The 22202-nt window shown below is 41.9% G+C and overlaps 1 protein-coding gene across 1 annotated transcript; it reads right to left on the bottom strand.

The window, feature by feature from the left end:
* Positions 1 to 4015: 4015 nt before the first annotated feature.
* Positions 4016 to 14352, bottom strand: LOC117727726 (glutamic acid-rich protein-like). Its single transcript, XM_034528154.1, has 3 exons — positions 14280 to 14352; positions 12292 to 12591; positions 4016 to 7074 (listed from the first exon to the last, which is right to left on the bottom strand). Exons 1-3 carry the CDS (start codon positions 14350 to 14352, stop codon positions 4016 to 4018), a joined length of 3432 nt encoding a protein of 1143 aa, XP_034384045.1.
* Between the last annotated feature and the right edge of the window lie 7850 nt (positions 14353 to 22202).

The raw sequence follows: 22202 nt of genomic DNA, 5'->3' as shown, positions 1-22202 counted from the left end.
TGTTAGTCAAATGCAGGTGAACATACAAGACCGTTTAATGCTGAATTACAAATGTGTATGGTGTGAATTCTGTGAGGTGATTGTGTGTGTGTGTGTGTGTGTGTGTGTGTGTGTGTGTGTGTGTGTGTGTGTGTGTGTTTATAAACTCAACAGCAGCAGAGGCAAAAAGCACCAAGAAGAGTGTGCATGTAACCGGAGAAAGACTAGACACATGAGCAATAAACTACCTATAAACACTAAATTAGCAAAGTAAAATGTCTTTAAAGTCTACAGATTTGACCATACTTTGTGGTTTGCTTGTTGATGTTCCCCGACGTCGACACTAGAGGGCGTCGATAGTCTTCTTTTAAAGCCTGACTATTAAAGTAGGTCCATTTCAAGGCACTTTTGCATCTTTTCCCAAGATTCATGCCATTTCTATTAATAGATAACCCTCACACTGACCTCCTATGTGGAAATGATTCAATAGAGTGTTGAACTTCGGGGGCTTCTGTTGCGTAATGATTGTGTATCTGTATCTGGTGCAGAGGAAGGTGTGCGGATGTGAATAATACAGATGCAAAGTCAGTGGCATTGGGAGAGAAAAAAAATCGCAAACTGATGTGCGGTCAATCTATCAAAGTATAACAATGCTTTTGGTTTTCACACCATACAGCTCTGTTAACCAGCTCTTTCCTTTTCTCACCACACAATGCCCCGAAGAGGGAATTCACCCCTCTTCTTCAGGGATGAAAACAATAAACACAAAACAATATGTCCTTGAGTTATCTAGCGGTAATTATGCCCCTATTGTTTCTGCTTTGCCTGCTAAATGACTATTAAATGCTATTAAGGATGAATCAAAGAGCCGTGTGAGGAAGATATCATTCAGAGTATGTTGTGACCTATAAGTGCGGGGAACAATAAATCTTACAGCACCGGAAGTATTTGTTTCCTATGGGGGGCTTTATACAACACGCAATGTGGGATATTACTCTCTGGCCAACACTTCACAGGTTTTTGTTTGGACCACCTGTGCTGTGTGTGGGGACTGTGCTGTGCTGTAGTTCACTGCACACACACACACAAATGCACACACACACACACACACACACACACACACACACACAGGCTGCAGGTGCATGGCAAGTGTTATTGAGTGCGTCCTGGTTACTTAACTTCTTCTGGTTTTCCATCAGCCCTTGTTTTCTTCCCAGGGCTTGGCGGATGCTTGTGCACAGCCTTGTTGGGGTCCCCAGACATTGCATCCTGCCTGTAGAAGGGTCATAAGTGGCCCCACAGGATAACCTGAACAACGGTGGGAAAGAAAGGGAGCGTAGGTCTCCTTCACTATAGCGCCGTCCTGGCCAAAAGCTGTGAAGGCTGCCGATGAGCGCTTTAATTCCCGTCATCAATGTGAGCGCGCTGTGCGTGCGTCTGAAAATGTCTCTCCATGCAGATGTGCGTGATAGTGTGTGGTCAAACTCGACATTCATGATATAAAGTATTGATTGTACATAGAATATTTACTAGAAGTGCTCAGTCAGTGTTTATCAAGCTTTGATTCATTCACACGCGCACACACATATATACATATATACACACACCCGCAAGCACACACACACACACACACACACACACACACACACACACACAGACACACATTTCTTTAAATATTTTGATCCCCCTCCACATCACAGGAGGCCCCTCTCTGACTTCCTGTCTGTGTGGGAACCATTTCTGTCCTCTTGTCACACATGCAGTGACAGAAGGTCTCGCTCTTGCCTTAAAAAGGCAAAGTGGTTGTCAATAAACACGGAACAATTGATCTCCCTTATGCATTTACCAGCCACTGTTCCTCTGGGATGTTCTGATGGGTTTTGGAAGAGCTTCACTTGTCCTGATGCTTTTCCTCCGTTCGTCAGCACACTGCACATTTCAAAGGCAGGAAAAATGTGCTAAATGTATTTATTATTTCATGAGTTCTTGTAATTGTTAACTTTCATGTGTACAGTAGCTGTCATAGTCGTAGTTTAAAAGACACACGACTGCAGTACTGCAGTACGGGAGACAGTCTGTGCAGCTGTTCCAGGAGCAGGTTGCTCTGAGGTAAACATGTGGCTGAGGGAAAGCCCCTTATTATTGTGCTCCGGATGGCGTTCCTCACTCTTCCAGTGTGTACCGTGGAAATAGCTCTGTGCCAGCAAGCAGGTGCTTCCTCAACAAAACAAAAAAAAACACTGCTTTTCCAGAAGATTTGAAGATTGGTTTCATCTCATCAAGTCAAACATGAATGCAGCATTGCTATATGAAAGAGGTAATGATAGATATCGAGGAGAGGAATAGTGTCACTGTTAACACACGTCTTACTGTTACTGTCACACTTCCTGGTTGAGGAACAATTTCACATTGTTGACGCGTTAGTTAGTAGCTGGTAAAGTCGGAAAAAAAAGAAGATCTTCACGTGCCCCTGACTGTGATGTTATGCAGTCAATCAGAGTGACACCAATTATGTATGTCACATGACCCCAAGAGACTGCAAATGGGATCTGTGAGAGAGGCACATCCATCAGCTGTGTCTAATGGCGCTCACAGCAGAAGGAGAGTGTGAACGCCGCCTCACACACTCATTCAGTATGCCTTTCCACAGAAGCTGATCATACTTGTGTTGAATATATATTATGTTTTCAACTATCTTACAGCACCCCGAAAGAAGCCGAGCCCACGAAGTTAGCGCTTCACTGATTGTCACAAATATAGGGTGCAGAAAGTCCCTCTGGATGACACTGTTGATGTCAATTCTGCAGCAGATATTGATAATTACAATTTTATTTAATTTAACACACAATTTCATTTTGGATGGAAATATTTGTGATTGTGGTGACAGGCCATTTCAAACAATGGAACATGTGGTGTAAAATAAGTATCAAGTTTTCACTGATTACGATCAACCATCATGATGTGGTTGTAATTCTGCACATCTCTCACCATATTACAACAAGTTTCTTTTTTTATAGTAGCATTCAATATGATCTTTCAAAAAATATTAAAACACTAACACGTTGTACTTACTCAGTGACTCTCAATACATAAATAGATTTTTAATAATTAGAAATTAAGATGTTTCCATACAAAGTGTGCCGCTTCAGTTTGATTTTTTGGGGGAATTGTGTCATACAAACGACTAGCAATAATAACTTTTAATTATTTATTTTTATTTCAGAGACAATACGTACCATACATTCAGCCATGGTAGTAACCTCTGTACCACAAATAATAGTGCACTTTCTTACTGATAAACACTGTTGAATGGTCTAAAATAAGGAACAATAGGAGAGCCGGTCATGATGCATAAAAGCCTGCCATTTGTTACTTTCCAGATGTTCCTGTTCATTTGCTAAAGAAGTCAATTTAAAGCTATAACACCGAATGGAATTGTGAAGATACTTTAAACTGATGTTCATCAAGTTTTGCTAAAGCCAACGCTAAAATACTGCAGTGAACAGCATATATATATGCACAATAGTAAGTTATACATTCAACATAAATATTATCAGCATTTTCTGGCTTTCCAGAAATATAAACTAGAAAAATATATATGTAATCTTAATTTTAGAACCAAAAATCTTCTAAGAATACTCTTGGTTAAAATGAAATACATTCAGAGACTTGCTAAATTCCACAAATTAATGTATAGCAGCGAACATTGTGTAAATATACTGCAGTAATTTTAAGAAAAACTACAGTACATGTGCGTAAGACCCATTTAGTTTTGCATTAAGACTATACAAACATCCTACCTACATAGTGTAATATATACATTCAAGTTTTAATTATTCCTTTTTCATACAACTGCATGATCAGTACTGGTTGTGCATGTGTTCAGTCGCATCATTAGATATGCTGGAACAAAGTGCTTTATTCTTTAGTGCTTTCTAAACAGGAAAAACTAGAAGATAAAATGGGAACAATCCAGAACAATCCGTTTGCTTTCTTCACTTTACAGTTTACGGACTCCTAGTTTTACTCCTGCATCTCACTCCTTAGTCTTTGACTCGAGGCTTCTCGCGTCTTCTTGGCTGTTTATTTCAGTCTCAGAATCTTCAACATCAGCATAAGCGCCATCCTCAGATTCTGTGTTCCCTTTGATCAAAGTATCAAGTGGGATTGATGCCATTTCCTTAGCTGCTCTCGTAACTGCGTCTTGACGCTCTGCCATGTTTGGAACAAAATCCTGCTTTCTACGATCAGTTTCTTCCCCCGGTTTGTCTGAATCTTCCTCCGTTTCATCTTCCTCTGCTTCGTCTTCCTCTGCTTCGTCTTCTCCGTCAGCCGAATCTCCCTGGTTTCCTCTCCAGTCTTCGTTGGCTGCCTCAGTTTCCTCCTCCTCTTTTTCGGAGGCTCCGACGTCTTCGTCTTTATCATTTGTGACGTTAATGCGTTCACATTGTGTGACGTGTGTTCCTTGTTCCGCAGTATCTTCCTCTACATCGTTTTCGCCATTGTTTTCTGATAACTCCTCCCCATCCTCCTCTGGCCTCAGCTCCACCACATCATCGGGCCCCGCTGTTTCACCATTTGTCTCGATAATAGCATCTTCTCGATGCTCTTCAGTCACGTCACTTTCTTCTTCTCCTTCTGTAAGTTGCTGTCCGCTATCTTCTGCAGATTCATTTTCACTGTCATCTTCCTTTCCTGTTTGGACTTCCCCAACCTCCCCTCCTGCAGATGCACCTTCTGCTCCACCTTCTACTCCACCGTCACTTTCAGTCATCTCGTTCCCTGTCCTTTCGAGCTCTCCCGATTCTTCTTCCGCTGTGTCACGTTCTTCGATATCATCTCCTGTTGTGGTTGCGGCCTCTGTGCAATCTTCACATGTAGCTCCAGACTCTTTAGCGCTTTCACTTCCAGCGCACTCATCGCCGTCACTTCCAGACTCTTCCGATTCTTCTCCAGGTGTTTCCCCTTTGTCTAGTTCCTTGTCTTCCCTACCTTTGCCGTCCTCCTCACATTGTTCTTCTTCTTCTTGAATAACATCCGACACTGTGTCATGGAGCTCTCCAGCTGAGGCCCCTTCAGCATGTTCTGCCTCACTCAGAGTCTCATTTTCATTTCCAGCCTCTTTATCCTCTTCTGCATTTTCATCTTCTCCTGCACTCTCATCTACATTCTCATCCTCGGGCTTGGTTTCTGAATGTTCCTCTCTTGACTCATTGCCATTTGTAACTTTTAAATGCTCCTCTTCTCCTGCACTCTCATTGGCATCTGTTGTGGTGTTATGTACTGATTCATTTTCATCTGTGGCTGATTCATCGCTCTCTTCCTCTGACTCATTTTCAGTCACAGCTTTGGAGCTTTCTTCTATTGCAGGTTCAGCTGCTACGTTCTCATCCTTTTCCACAAGGTCTGTGGTTTCTTCCGACTCCTCTTCATTCGGTTCATTATCAGCATCACTGATTTCTTTTTCATCTACATCTTCTGTGACTACTTCAGCATGCTCCTCCTTGGTGTCACCCTCGTCTGAGGGAGCCTCATCTTCAATTGTCCCTGCTTCCACGGCCTCTTCTTTGTCAGATTCATGTTCACTTGTAACGGACACATCATCCGCTGCATTTTCCTCTTCAGCCCTCATGGCCTCACCAGCTTCTTCCTTCATGTCATCTCCACTGGTGACAGCAATCTCGTTTTCTTCAGCAATCTCATCTTCACTTGTTGCTTTGTCAGCGTTTTCCTTCTCATCGGACCCGGTTTCGTCCGCACTGGTGGCTTCCGCAGCGTCATCGTTGTCAGATTCATGTTCAGTTGTAGCTTCGATATCTGCCTCTTCTGCTGCACTGTTATCTTCAGCGTCACTTGTGACATTAACATCTTTTTCTACAACACTTTCCTCCTCAGCTGTTGCACTACCTGCACTTTCGTTTCCATCGTTTGTGGCAGATTCATCCTCGTCGGGTTCATCTTCAGTTGTGGCAACCACATGAGAGTCATCTGCGGTATCTTCGGCTTCTGCGAGCTCTATCTTGGACTCTTCTTCCACATCTTCCTCGTCATCAGATTCCTTTTCAGCAGTCTCTTCTGCCGAAATGTCATCTTCTGCAATCTTTCCCTTCGATTCATCTTCACTCGTGATCTCTTTTTCTACAGCAGTCTCGTCTCCAGTTTCGACTTCTTCAGCCGGCTCTTTTGACGATTCGTCCACTGTGTCGTTGTTGTCATCTGCAGACTCATCTGCGCTTGTGGCAGCAATATCCTCATCATCATCAACTGCCCCTTCTTCCACAGCCTTATCGTTGTCAGATTCATGTTCACTTGCCACCGTGGTTTCCTCTGCATTTTCATCTTCAGCCGCCTCTTCATTTGATTCTTCTTCACTTGTGCCAGCAACTTCCTTTTCAACAGAAATCTCACCTTCAATTTCTGCTCTTTCAGTTTCCTGAGACAATTCATGATCAGCTATGGCCGTGGTATCATCTGCAGACTCATCAGCGGTGGTGGCCAGAATGTCTTCTTCCCCAGCGTCTTCACTGTCAGACTCATTTTCAGTTTCTACCACAGCGGCCTCTTCCTTAAGCTCGTCCTCACTTGTGACAGCAATCTCCTTTTCTACCACGAGCTCATCTTCAGTTGTTGCTATTTCAGCTGGTTCTTTTGTTGATGCATCAGTCATGGCATCGTTCTCATCCTCCGACTCATCTGCACTCGTGGCAGGAATCTCTTCGTCACGATCAACCATCTCTGCTTCCACAGATTCGTTTTCAGTTGTGGCCGCCACATCATCCTCTTCTGCATGTTTTTCTTCATCAGTCTCTTCCTTCGACTCATCTGCTCCAATCTCTCTTTCCACGTCAGTCTCCTCTTCATTTTCTGCTTCTTCCTTTGACAATTCCTCCGCTGTTGATGTGGCGTCGTCCTCATCTGTCTTCAGCTGCTGTGTCGTCTTTCTCCCTTGCAGAATGAGCTTAATTGTTGGCAGCAATCTCTTCTGTTTCGACAACCATCTCTTATTTACAATGGATTCATCTTCAACTGTACCCATGTCCACAATTTCATTTTCTGCCCCTTCGTCTTCTGTTTTGCTTATTTCCTCAATGTTATCTACAAGAAAAACAATCGGTTGAGTCAATTCATTGACAGCTTCTTCTGCTTCCTGGTTTTCTGACTCATCTTCTTGACCTGCATCTTGGCTCAAATCCTCTGCTGAATCATATTTAGTATCAAGGTGTATCTCATCTCTTTCCACTTCTCTTATAGCTTTAACAATAATGTTTTCTACAAATGTTTCTGCTGCCTTTGTTTCAGTCTCATTGTCAGAGTGAGATGTACAGGTGATTGCAGATGTATTGCCAGGATCACCATTCTTCATCACCAGAATCCTCCTCAGGTCAAAGTCCATAAAGATAGGTGCAACATTCATAACTTCTGCGGGAAGTGGTGGCCGAGATGAAATGTCTATCTTAATGCATGTATCACATGGACAATGTTCATCTTCGTTCTCAGTGCGCTGGTCACTGTAAGAAGTGCATGTCGTTGAATCGTCCCTTTTTTCTTCCTGGGGCTCAATGGATGGTTTGAAGATAACTTTCAGCCTCCGTCTTCTCCCTTCGGTTCGTGTGGCTGAACCACGGGACATCGCTTCTTTAGGGGGTCTCGGTGCGCCTGCTTGACCTTGAATTTTCTTCAGTTCCCTGTTTATACTTGTTTGGATTCTTTTTTGGACCTCGTTTTTAAGCTCACTTATCATCTGGTCAATCTGCTCATTACTATCCAAGTTCCATCTGACTTTGAACTCGCTCATTGCTTCAATATAGTGTGCCATGAACTGCTTTTCTATTTTAGTTAATAAGGTTAAGACCCAAGCAGGATCTGGAGTTTGAGAAATACTTTTGCTGTCATTTCCCGAACCCTTGTCTGAGGAGGGCGGTGTTTCAGATAGTTCTCTTGGACTACCATTGCTTCTAATGGTGTCGTCTGATGCCGGATCATCTTCCTTTTGTTTTTCCTCATGCATTCCTACCACATCTTGCTCAGATGTCCACTGAGTTTTGGCTTCTTCTTCTGCTTCATCTTCATCTTCACAGACTTCTTGTACTTTTCCTACCGTATTTGTTCTTGTTTGTGGTTTAGCCACGTTAGCATTCACACTGTCGCTACTGTTCCCGGAGCCCGTAGAGCCACTGTTGACATCCACCCCAGAGGATGAGGTGTGATTGAATTCGTCATCCACAGAACGGTGATCACCCTTCTTTAAAATTTTCTGTTCATTTTCTGGAGTTTCACAAAGCCAAAGAGATTTAAGAATATTCATGAGCTCTTGGTATCTTTCATTCTTTTCGTTTGCGTTTTCGGGGGTGTGGTCTATCAACTGCAACTTCACAAGGCAATCCAAAAGGCCTCGAGCTGAAGTGCTTAGTTTACGTCCACACACTGAAGAAATTTCTGGCAAACTGTTACATCTGTCGAGCTTTGGATTTAAAAGTACTTTCATCACCTGTACGGACGAGTTGAATACTTTTGAGGCTTCATCTCTCTGAGTACAGACAGTATCTGCATTCGGTGCCTCTGGGCTTGTTTGGATGTCATCAGTCGGGACATTGTTCATCATAGCTCCTTCATTTGTGTCTTTTGTAGTCGCAGCTGCAGAGTCATTATTTTCATTATCGTCCATTCTGTTAATTTCCTCTGCTGTGTGAACATTGTTTTGTCCATCACAGTTCTCATTAAATTCGTCCACGTCGTACATACACGCATCGCCGTCTTCCGGTATTGAATTCAGCCATTCGCTCACAACCTCAGTGGAAGATGCATTTGGAAGGCTAGATGGGCCCAGATCAAAGTCATCAGCATTTGTGTTCTTGTGTTTGCATTTGCTGCTTTTGTCACTTGTGTTTTCCTTGGCGCTCCCAATGTCTGCGGCTTCCAGTTGACCATTTGTCATTCTCTTAGAAATATGGGATTTAGATTCTCCGGATGCTGGGATTTCAACCATCTCCTTGACCATATCTGAACTGGACAGAGTTTGTGACAAATCACTTTCTTCTGACTCTGCGTGACACACCACTCTACGTTTATTTCCTCTTGTTTGATGGGTTTCGGACACAGAGGATGTTGCAGGTTTGGGAGTAACCTCTGCAGTTTTATGCTTCGTGTCTAGCCTGCTTGACTTGCTTGTCATAGAGTTACAACTCCTTTTATCAACTGTATCTGGTTTCACTTCCTCATGCAAACTAGATGGGGGCTTACTCTGGTCTTCCCCTGCAGTTATTGGAGAAACACTTGTCTTCTCCTCAGCAGGAACATGAACAGACTCCACAGACTCAGCTTTTACAATATCAGTTGCTTTAGATTTTCGAGATCTCACAGAGCGATTTGACTTGACAGATAAAGAACTTTTTGTCCGCCCTTCCTTTTTCTTTTCTTGAGATGCTGTTGACTTATTTGAACGTGCGGAAACCTTAGACTTTGATGACATGGCTGTGGGGGCTCTGTCTTCACTTTCCTCAACTGTCAGAGCAGGGATTTCAGATGTGCCCAACCTTTCTGGATAAGCGGGAACATCAGATACTTTTGATTGCCTTGATCTCACTGACACGTTTGACTTTGCTGACATGGCACTTGGCGCTCTCTCAGATTTCTCTTGAGCATTTCCTTCACGAGAAGTGTCCGACCATTCTATGGTAGGAACTTCAAAAACTCTCACTTTGTTTGATTTATTGGATTTTGCTGATTTAATTGACATTTCACTCAGTGCTCTGACTTCATCATGTGCAGTCATTTCACTACGGGTCGATTCAGACACGTTGGACTTCGTGGTTCTTACGGAAACATTTGATTTCATTGACAAAACACTTGAAGTCCTCTCTGTTGGATCCGCCTCTTCGGCATGTGTCTCAGCTGTCCATTGCGAAACGTTTGATTTCCTTGACCTCAGGGACACATCTGACCTTGATGATTTTATTGATATGGGACTTGGAATTCTCTCTTCAGTTTCCTCGCAATCAGCCACATTTTCATCTGCTGGAATTTCAGTGGCTATTAAAGAAATCGATTTATTTGAAATTGTTTCAACTTCGTCTTCTCCGTTTGCATTTTGAAGACCATGAGAAGCTCTTGATTTTGTAGATATTGATGTTACATTTGTCCTCACTGATTTGACAGACATTGAGCTAATTGCTCTTGCCTCGGTATCTTCTTCGGTGTTTTCATCCGCAGTGTAAGCGCCGTCATCAGCAGCTTTTGGTTTCTTTGATACCTCTGAAGCGTTTGAATTTCTCGATTTTGCTGATTTGATGGAGATACTGCTCGGTGCTCGCTCCATACTCTCCTCTCGATTATTAGAGGCTTTTGACTTCTTAGACTTTGCAGAAATATTTGCGTCTGTTGATTTGGCAGATCTGGCTGATTCTGTGCGTGGTGGTCTTTGTAGAGTTTCCTCATCATTTGACATGTTTTCTTCGGAAGGAACTTTACAGACTTTTGCCTTACTTGATTTTACAGACACTGTTGACTGCATGGTCTTGGCTGACATTGCGCTCTGCGTTCTCTCTTGAGCTTCCTCTTCACCATTCCCTTCATCAGAAATGCCAATAGTTGTGACTGAACACACTTCAGAAGCATTCGATTTCATAGATTTTGCAGAGGCATATGATTTAGCTGATTTAGCTGACAAGGCGCTCGGGGCTCTCTCTGTACTTTTCTCGTGTTCCTCCACATCATCAGTCGTAACCCGAGAGGCTTGAGACCTAACGGATCGTTCAGAAATACAAGACTGAGCCGATCTGACTGAAATGCAGCTCGCTGCCCTTTCTTCAGTTTGTTCTTTGTCATTCTCGTCATCAGCGCTCGCAAAGCTTTCTTCAGCTTCAACGTCGGAACATTTGAACTCTTTTGATCTGGAAGACATATTTGACTTGACCGACTTAGCTGACATTGAGCTCACTCTCCCTTCAACCTCTGTGTCAGTGATTGCAGCTCTGTGTGAAGTAGGGATGTCAGGGGCTTTTGATTTCTTAGATTTTGCTGAAACGTTTGACTTTGCTGATTTTGCTGATCTGACTGATATGTGGCTCGGAGCTCTCTCTGCATGTTTCTCATGATCAGATATATTTCCCTCAGCTGGACCATTCAGTCCTCTTGACTTTGTCGATTTTGCAGAAATAGTTGACTTTGCAGTTTTCGTTGACATGGCACTCTGTGCTCTCTCTTGAGCTTGCTCTTCATCATCTTCTTCATCGGTAATGTCATAGGTTTTGACAGACCGAACTCCAGAAGCTTTTGATTTAGCTGTTTTTGTAGAAACATCTGACTTTGCTGATTTAGCTGACAAAGCACTTGGTGCTCTCTCTGCAGACTTTATAGATATTTCAGAAATATGTGACTGGACTGATTCGGTTGACATGCTGCTTGCTGCTCTTTCGTCAGTTTGCTCTTTGTCATTTTCTTCATGAGGGCTCTCAGAGCTTTCTTCAGCTGGAACATGAGCAGAACATTTGGACCTATTTGATCTCACAGAAATATTTGATTGAACTGACTGGACAGACATTGAGCTCAGTGCTCTCCCTTCACTCTCCCCTTCAACAACTCTTTCCTCAGGACTGTCAACACTGTCCTCCAAGGAAACTTCAGAAACTTCAGACACTTTTGATCTTCTAGATTTTGCTGAAACGTTTGACTTTGCTGATTTTGCAGAAATACTTGACTTTGCCGTTTTTGTGGACATGGCACTCTGTGCTCTTTCTGGAGCTTCCTCTTCATCATCACCTTCATCAGGAGTGCCATATGTTTTGACAGAATGAACCTCAGAAGCTTTTGATTTTGTAGATTTCATAGAAACTTGTGACTTTGCTGATTTAGCTGACAAAGCACTTGGTGCTCTCTCTGCAGACTTTAGAGATATGTCAGAAACGTGTGACTGGACTGATTCGGCTGACATGCTGCTTGCTGCTCTTTCTTCAGTTTGCTCTTTGTCATTTTCTTCATCAGAACTTTCTTCAGCTGGAACATAAGCGGAACATTTTGATCTATTTGATCTCACAGAAATATTTGATTGAACTGACTGGACAGACATTGAGCTCAGTGCTCTCCCTTCACTCTCCCCTTCAACAACTCTTTCCTCAGGACTGTCAACACTGTCTTCCAAGGGAACTTCAGAAACTTTTGATTGTCTAGATTTTGCAGAAACGTTTGACTTTGCTGATTTTGCTGATCTGACTGATATGTGGCTTGGAGCTCTCTCTGCATGTTCCTCATGATCAGATAAATGTTCCTCAGCTGGACCATTCAGTCCTCTTGACTTTGTTGATTTTGCAGAAATACTTGACTTTGCCGTTTTTGTGGACATGGCACTCTGTGGTCGTTCTGGAGCTTCCTCTTCATCATCACCTTCATCGGGAGTGCCATAGGTTTTTACAGAATGAACTTCAGAAGCTTTTGATTTAGTAGAAACATCTGACTTTGCTGATTTAGCTGACAAAGCACTTGGTGCTCTCTCTGCAGACTTTAGAGATATGTCAGAAACGTGTGACTGGACTGATTCGGCTGACATGCTGCTTGCTGCTCTTTCGTCAGTTTGCTCTTTGTCATTTTCTTCATGAGGGCTCTCAGAGCTTTCTTCAGCTGGAACATGAGCAGAACATTTGGACCTATTTGATCTCACAGAAATATTTGATTGAACAGACTGTGCTGACATTGAGCTCAGTGCTCTCCCTTCACTCTCCCCTTCAACAACTCTTTCCTCAGGACTGTCAACACCGTCTTCCAAGGGAACTTCAGAATTTTTTGATCTTCTAGATTTTGCAGAAACGTTTGACTTTGCTGATTTTGCAGACCTGATTGACAAATTGCTTGGTGCTCTCTTTGCAGAACTTTTAGATATGTCAGAAACGTGTGACTGGACTGATTCGGCTGACATGCTGCTCGCTGCTCTTTCTTCAGTTTGCTCTTTGTCATTTACATCCTCAGAAGACTCAGAGCCTTCTTCAGCTGGAACATGAGCAGACACTTTTGACCTATTTGATCTCGCAGAAATGCTGGTCTCACCTGACTGTCCTGACATTGAGGTCACTGATCTCCCTTCAGCCTCCTCTTCAACAACACTTTCTTCTGGAGCATCACCACCGTTTTCAGACGGAACTGCAGAACCTCTCGATTTCATAGACATTGCCGAAACATTTGACCGTGCAGATTTAGTTGAACAATTGCTTGGAGCTCTTTCTCCATGTTCTGACATATTGGATTCGGAAGAAATATTTGACTGTCGTGATTTGGCTGCTTTGGCTGACAAATATGATGTTATAGATATGGCTGAGGCATTTGACTTGACAGATTTTGCTGACATTCCACTCGGTGCTCTTTCTGCAATGTTGTCATCATTGCTGTTTTCCTCAGACCGATCTTTAAAGGCTTTTGAGCTACTGGATATTGCAGATGATTTGGACTTGACGGATCTTTCTGACATGGCACTAGATGTTCTCGCTTCAGCTTCATCATCTTCAGTCAGCTCTTCATCATTTCCATTCTCATGATTGTCATCACTTTCTATATTCGGAACTTCAGAAGATTTAGATTTGCTGGATTTTGCAGAAATGTTTGACTTTGCTGAATTTAATGACGTTGTGCTTTGTGGTCTCCCTTCACTTTCCTCTTCTGCATTAGACTTAGCTGACATAGCACTAGTTGCTCTCTTCATTGGCTCTTCAGCATTTACTCTTTTCATTCCTCCAGAGCCTTTTGACTTTCTAGATGCTGCTGATACATTTGACTTGAAAGACCTGGCTGACATTGCACTCAATGCTCTTTCTTTAATTTCAGCCTGTTTTTCTTCAGGTGAAAGATTAGACACTATTGATAGTTCAGATACATTTGAGTTTCTGGATCTCGCGGATGCATTTGACCTAATGGATTTTTCTGACATGGTACTTGGAGCTCTCTCCACAGTTTCTTCCTCCTCCCCCTCCCCCTCCCCCTCCCCCTCCCCCTCCCCCTCCCCCTCCTCCTCCTCCTTCTCATCCTTCTCATCCTCCTCCGCCTCCGATTTATGTTTTTCAGCCGCCACTTCTGACTTAATTGATTTTTCCTTTTTAGAGGATTTTACAGACCTTCTGCTTAATGGTCTTTCTTGGGTTTCTTGGTCATCATGTGCTGGCATTTCTTCAGCCGTTGCGTCTAAAACATCGGATTTTGTAGAGGCATTTGAACAAACTGACATGGCACTTTGGGATCTTTTCTCCTCTACGTCTTCAGACTCTGAATCCTGTATTTCTTCAGATTCATTTGATTTGCGAGAGGTATTTGATTTGACAGACTTGGCACTTGGTTGATCTCTTTGTATCCCACCTTCCTCATCAGATTGGGCATTGATTTGTCGTGTTGAGTCATCTTCAAGACCTTTAGACACTCCGCAATTACAAGTGTGGGATCTTGTGGATTTTCTTGACTTGCTTGAGTGTCCTGAAGCATTTGATGTTCTATCCGTAGGGCTCAGCGATGAATGTTGCATTGATGATGCTGTATCTAACCCTAACCCTCCAGTGGTCTCTTCACTTTCAGGTTTACTATTCTGAGAAGATGCTCTTGAAGCACTCAGTGGAACATGCTCCTCATTGTCAGTTAAAACTTCAGAGGAAGCACAAGAAGATTCGGTTTGTTCTTTTTGCTCTGGTATTTGAGCAGTTTTGACATTTACCTGATCATTTGGGGAACTGTCAACACACACCTCACAGTTGTCCGGTGTGGAGGATGGCATCTTGCACTTTGGTGAGCAAGTCCTACTCCGGATGGTGCAGTACTCTACAATTTCCGCTGCCTCAACAGTCTGCTCCACACAAGTGTCTCTCTGTACTACTTGTTCTATATGCTCTTCACTAGTTTGCCTTTCAACCACTGTCTTTCTAGAGACCATTGTATGTGAGGATGCACTTGAGCTGGATGTTCGAATGCAGCGAGTTGCCCCTTGTGTTCCTGTGACGTTTTTCCAGATGTCATAATCCTGGCAGTGACTGCAACAGTGAGGACAGTGAGGCTCCTCTGTATGTCTTTGATAGTGCCTTGGGATGTAAGCCTCATCTTGCTCACCAGTAGAGATGTTTTCAGATTCTGAATAGCTCTTATCACTGACCTGTGCAAAACAGGGGTTATTGTGTCTTTGTAGGAATTCACCTGTCCCACCTGTAGTCTTTCTTACTTCTGTCGACCAATGTATTGTTTCGTCGTTTGGAAGCCGGAAGCGCACTTTCATTTCCATGGACAAACTGCCATCTTTATTGACACGAACCCGTTTCTCTATATCATCATCTCTCATTTCATCACCACTGTGCAGGTAAGAGTCCACATTTTCCGGAGAGTCGGTTCCATCTGGTAACGACTTGTCATATGGCGCAGATTGCCTGGTAGACTTGTCTGTTTCCAGTTGTTGATTGGTGATACTTTTCTTTGTTGGAAGTCCTTGGTTTCCAATCAAGACCCAAAAAAAGACAGACAAAAGAATAAATGACATAGCAGTGTGTAAAACGATTGTACTGTATATTGTAGATCCTTCGCCAATGAAACACTGCTTAGAGTGTATTTAGTAATTCCTTTAAAAACATAATTCAGAACTGAAGTCAGTGACAATGAACTCTTTCTCCTACCGCCATGTTTTTCTCTGCAGCCGCTGGAGCGTGACCTCACACTCGAAGGTTTGTCATCAGATGTTTTCTGACAATTCTCCACAATGGACTGGTGAGAAGGCTCACGTCCCACACAGACAAGCACACTGGGGCACTGCATGAGACTCTGAACATTGTCAATCTAAAACAGAAGAACAGGAAGTATATAAGTTGAGAGTGAACCTGTTTACTGAATACAGTTTAAAACAACAACTAATAGACAGAGAGATTACAAGCATGTTTGATTTGAAACATTTTGAATTAAATGCCATAGGCAAGCCATAATTTGAAGTAGATGGGGAATTTCACCAAGTAGATTTCAGGCTTTTTTTGTGTGTGTTTTTTTCGGGATATAGGGTCAGCTTCATAGGCACTGTAGGTTTGAGCAAACTAAATGCAGAGTAAGAATAAGGTGTAAAGAGTGCAGAGTTTTACAACTTTAGCACCTACTATTGTACCTGTAAAGAGGCCTCCTGCAATAACAGGGACCACATGTTTACTGTTGCCTTGTGTTTCTTATATAATCTATAATATGCCATTGGGTGGATCATTTGTAACCGTGCAACTTAATGCATATATGAGACTGTGGTCATTGGGTTTTTTGTTTAATATCAAAAGTGTCCAGTAACCATGTTTTAAACATTGTTCAACTGATGTTAGTTTGTAATTATGATTTTAGTGAATGCCTGTTCTTTTACTCAAATTATATATCTATAGGGAAACATTTTATGAATGCAACATCATTACTTTGATTTACTTTGCTTTAGGAGACGTCCTCCGAATAAAATGTATAATGTAACAGTCTCTCTTTATGCCCGCTGGTATTGCAACGTGATTGACAAAAGTGGATGGCTGATGTCATGAATGCTAATCATCTTCATCATGACAGTGGGGTGAATTAAAATATGAGTCACTTGTCTCACAGGTGATTAGCCTCCATGGCTGAATGCTAATCTTGAGGGTGAGTGTGTATTGACCTGTTTTCCCAAGCATGCAAAAGTACTAATTACTAATGAACCACTGTTTTTCACTGAGGTTAAAAAGGTACAACTTACTTATCATATTCTCTATCTTAAAAACACAATGAAACACAGATAATACTGTATTAAATTTATTTATTTATATATATATATATATATATATATATATATATATATATATATGTATAATTTCTATTGCATATTTGTATCTATCGTGTGGTGAAGTAGCAAAAAGATAGTATAAAATACTGCATCCCAATTTGTTTTTGTTACTAAGTGTGCTTTTGCGTTTTCATGATAAATAATATTGAATACCGCTGCTTCTGTTCACTACTGACAGCTAGGTAATTTAGAGAAACATAGACTAAAAATGTGAGGGTTTTGTTGATTTTATTTTGCTAGTAAGCAGTGCATTTTTGAATTTGAATCCGATGTTGGTGAAGGCAGATGAATGGCTTCATCCGTGGTCACACATAGCCCAGGTGAAGATAATTAATTGCCACTGTGGAAGACACATTTCTGAGACACCTCTGGTATTAAAGTAGGGGAGTGGAGTTTCAACGTTGACCTGTTTTTCCTCCCTCTCTCAAAAATAGCTCTGATGTGACCAAGATTAATGAGGTTTGGAGAAATACACACAATCTGATGAATGTATGTGTGAGGGAATATCCTCGTTTCATTCTCTCATGCACACACTCAAAATATTTATTCCACTGGACTTAGATTATAACAAACTATTAAATCTAAAGCAACTTAAACGGATATTGTAATATATCTGTTGTGTAAATGTCAAGCAATTGCACATTAGTTACAGCAGTCTTTCTCCGAGATGAAATTATTCTGATAAAAGAAACTGAACAATTATCCATAAGCTGACATTAGTCAAAGGCAGGATTCACCCTGAACAGGCCGCCAGACTATCGCAGGGCTGACTCACAAAGACAGACAACCATTCACACTCACATCCACACCGCAATGTAGCGTCATCAATTAACCTAAGCTGCATTCTTTGGCCTGTGGGAGGAAGCCAGAGAACCCGGAGGGAACCCACGCTGACATTGGGAGAACACGCAAACTCCTCACAGAAGGGATCAAACCCAGGTTCCTCTCGCTGTGAGGAGACAGTGCTAGCCTCGGTGAAATTAAAATAAAACAGAATATCCTGTTGATTTGGATGGTAACATCCGTTGTTGGATGTTTCCATACATTTCATGGAGATTTTAGTGCATGGGGTAGACTCTCCTATCTCATAAATAATTTCTTTGCAGTATGGGATAGATGGCAAAATATTTCAAAGAAAGCCTAAATAGAAAATAAAAAGGGAAATGTGTTTATATATGATTTGGAATGTGTATAAAAACACTCAGTATATTAAAATAAGAGATGTGTTTTTTTTAATTGAATGTTGCCATTAAGCAATTTTTTGGGAAATCAATAGTTTCCAAAGCTCTCAGCTGGGATTGAGTAGGGAATCAGTCCCGTCACTAGAGGCCTCTCTTTCACTCTGGTTTTCAATCTCAGCCATAAATGTGTAGCAGCACTTTAAACAAACATATTTCCTGTAGTACTTTTTTAGAGCCAAACCCAACTCATATTACTACGGTCCGTTTCAGAATCAGCCATCCTTTAATTTCAGGAAAGCATAATGGACAGAATTTATGTTTGTGTCCTAAACAGAAATTCTTATTGGAAAAATAAGTTTCCTGATCACATAATAAAATACAATCTAATACAACCCCTGTACTCCCAAACTCTGTAGGTTGTGTGAGAGAATTTCAAGTTAAAAAATAAAACATCCCTTTTCAGAACCTTCTCGTTCCAGGTGTTGTTGACCTTACCTTGTGGCCCTCCAGAGTGCATAACTTCCTGACACGGTACTGCATGAGCTCAGAAACCTCCTCCAAGAAAAGCCCAAAACTTCGTAGACTCCTGCGGTGCAAGACGATGGTCTTCCTGGATGAGGGGTCGCTGTTCTTCACCAGCACCACCGTCTTATTATACCTATGATGATGGATGAGGCCTGCGTGTGCCACAGGGTGCTCCTCAGGCCTGGTCGGTCCCCTGAGAACATACTGGTGGTGATATGGGGTATGAGTGTGATACAAAGGTGTCACCTGAGATTGTATCTCTTCCAGGGCCTGGGTATGTCTGCACTGAGAGCAGAGGTAGCATTCCTCAAGAGGTTCATGGTGGGCCACCATGCCATGGTGGTGGATCCTGGGGAGTCGGTCGGTGCAATGCTTGAAGGGGAGAGAAGACTTGTGTGAGCCTTCACTACCTATAGCATTGAAGCACTCGAAGTTGCGTTTGTGGGAGGACATTTTAGGGGGTAATCTCCCTGCTCTGGTTGAAGGGTGGTCTCAGGTGAGCAGAAGAAGAGGGCAGGTTGTCAGGGGGTAGTCATGTTTCTCCTGCGCAGGGGAAGGTGTTGCACCGCACATCTGTGTGGCTCCCACTCACCCCAGGCTGAAAGATAAATGTAACACAAAAGGTTTTAAAAAAATGATTGAAGGGAAATTCCTATGACCTTTGACTCGTGAACTTGCACAGCCAATTTAGCTTTCCCTGATAACCCAAGCTCCTCAGTCCTTAAGTCTAAATTAGTACTCAAGCATGTTTGAAGGCTGACATAAGTCTCATCTAAATATCGTTCCAAAGAGACACCTTTAAGGCTGTAGGTGTAATCAGCACAATACTGTTCGGCGTTTATCTAACTAAGTCGAAGGCATTGATTTACTTCTTAAGAAAGTATATATAGACATTACATGTGTGGACACTTATTTTGTTGGCATAAGGTCACAGACCTTGCTTTTATACACTTAATTTACTTTTCATACTTAGTGTATATAGATGTTTATGTCCACTATGTTATTATATTTGACACAAAGCAATCAAATATATATAAGTATAGATTCATTCACAGATGAGCAGCTGTTACAATCATTTTAAATGTATGTTCCATACTGTATGTACAGTCTGCTGAGAAGATCAAAGAGTTAATGAAGACAGGGATAATGAGCACACAGCCACAAATAAATCCTCTAAGTGACTTTAAATAACAAGCTTAAGTCCCTGTTACCAGGGAAAGTGGACATTACCTCGGTGAGTGTCACTGTCAATGAAGGAAATACATCCTCAGCCAGCTTTTCCTGCAATCAATAACACAAGGATTACCTATAAAAAACAGCAATATCTGCACTAAGCACAATGCATTTTTTTACTGTGACAATACTAGGAGGTAAAGATAATTCATTGTCGCTTGATTGAAAGGCATGCAAGCCCATTATGAAATGCAAATGCGTCCAATTCGGTGGCTATAAAATAGGCTAAGCTTGACTGACACATATAAAGAACAGGCTTTTTTTTTGTATTAGCAATGGTGTGGACAAGTAAAGCAGCAAGTGTTTACTCTAGTTGATCATTTTGCCAGAGAATAGAAGAGTAATTGATCGCTGTGAATACGCGTTGCCAACATCAGCCTTTAAGTCTTCAGGGTGAACCTACAGTATCCATTTATAGCCCGCGGAAAAAAAGTGCAGGCTATAAATGGATACGGGTAGTCTCAGATACTGCATCTGAGAATTAACTGAATTCTGATATTTGAAAACATTCTTCTAACTAATGTTATAATATCAATCATATCATCTGTGTGCACCAGTTATTCTTTCATCTCTGACATTGGATGCCGACGTTGTCCATGGTATGTTTCATGATCTCGGCAACAAGCCAAAGCATAACGTCCCAAAGAAATGCATGGCTAATAATACAGATTTGTTTTGCAGGATGACCACATTACAGGTGCAACAGGATGCTTTGTGATCATAATAGAAAAGTTGCAGGGACATTTTATATTTGTGTGTAAAGATAACTAACCGTACTGTAAGGCAGTACTGTCGACTACAGATTGCATAATCTGGTTAGTAAAATACTAACTGCTGAATATGGATGCAAACTTCTTTTCTCTTTTTTCTTTATTCACCATAACCAGGAAACGTATGTGGCCTTGGATCCCTAGAATAATGCCATTCATCCATATGGTGTCGTGTTTGCCAACAGAGGCAAATAAAACAAGTTCAAAGGAAAATAAAAGGTACATCCTGCATACAGGCCAGCCTGAGTTCATCCAGTTAAACATGGATTATTGCACCCTTTCTTAGTTCTTAATTTGATCGTTTGCAAGAGCAGATTTCCAGTGTCGTATTTTCAGTTATTAGTGCCTATTTCTGCTGCCATGCAAATCACATTTAATGTACACAAGACATTGTCGACCAGCCAAGTATGTATACTCACATCATCCAGAACCATTGAAGAACCAAAGTGAAAATAAATAGTCCCAAAGCCACATCGTGTACGCTACTAACTCCCAAAGAAACTTTGGAGGTATTGCGAGCAGAGAAGCGAGAAACCAGTTTAAAAGCCTCCCTCCAGAAGCGGGCCTACCAACTAATCACATACATGGGAAGCTAAGGATAGAATGAAAAGCCTCGCTAATCACTCTGAGATTGGACTGAAATCTGCTGAGGCTTTGGACACATGACTTCGACTTCCGCGTTGCATAAAGGGAATCAAACACACTTTTAGAAAGCAGTCGAAGGCTCAGAGACAATCTATGACAAGGCATAAAGGTGCTTCTTTTACCTGCCACCTTTAGTCCCTTCAGGCATTATGGTTGCAGTTTATGCTGGTTTTTTGTCTCCAACACTACATAATGCGGTCTGAACAGAGTTGTGCATGAAAAAATATTTGTATATACCAAGTGGCCTTGTAACAGTGAACATTATTCTTATTACAATAACTTGTGTTAAGTTTCAATATCTTGAGAACAAGATGACCCCAAGATTTTCAGTGGCCTCTTCTTTGTTTGTTGTTCTTTTAAGTCCCTGTCAAATATCAGTTTATTCTGTAAAACTATAGACTTTCTTGCTGAATTAGCATCATATTGTGAGTTTGCCAACTGCCTGCTTCAGTGTATGTTCCTTCAGAGTGGCCTTAGGGATTAGCCAATAATATCAATAATAGCTTTATGTGCTTTGGGGTCTCCGTGTTCAGGTAGGCACGTCCTGATTAGCCGGCTACGGTTATTCAAATGTTCAGTGGACGAATGCATGCTTGTGATTGGAAGAGTATTACCCATAGAGTCCAGTAGAGGGCTGAGCCTGTGTGAGTTAGAATAAGTTCTCCAGTGATATTCAGCCAAAAATGTCCATTGTCTATTTCACACCTGTCATGCCGTGTAATCATCACAGACAGGAAACAAAGAGTCATCTCATTGCTCAGCATTTTACTTATTTATTTATTTTCCATTCCACTGTGTTGCTAATGAGAGAGGAACTGCCCCCGGCTAATTGGCCTACATCCTCATAGCTGCCTGTTTGGCAAAGTCTCTTCATACTGTTGGTTGTGAAATGCACACAGGGCCCAAAACATGTCATCCTACAAGTTTCGCCTGCATTTGTATGCTGTTTTAGAGGCTGTACTTTCCCCATCTAAATATCACTCGAGGTCAGCTCACTTTTTACAAGGACAAAAGAACTGCCACAGAAAACATGAAGGGTTACCCTTATCAGAGGCTCACAGAAGGCATGCTGATCCCTCCCTATGA

The sequence above is a fragment of the Cyclopterus lumpus genome, chromosome 24 (assembly GCF_009769545.1).
Source record: "Cyclopterus lumpus isolate fCycLum1 chromosome 24, fCycLum1.pri, whole genome shotgun sequence".
Classification (NCBI taxonomy): Eukaryota; Metazoa; Chordata; class Actinopteri; order Perciformes; family Cyclopteridae; genus Cyclopterus; species Cyclopterus lumpus.
Note: the sequence above shows the minus strand (reverse complement) of the source record. Positions and strands in the feature narration are given on the sequence as shown.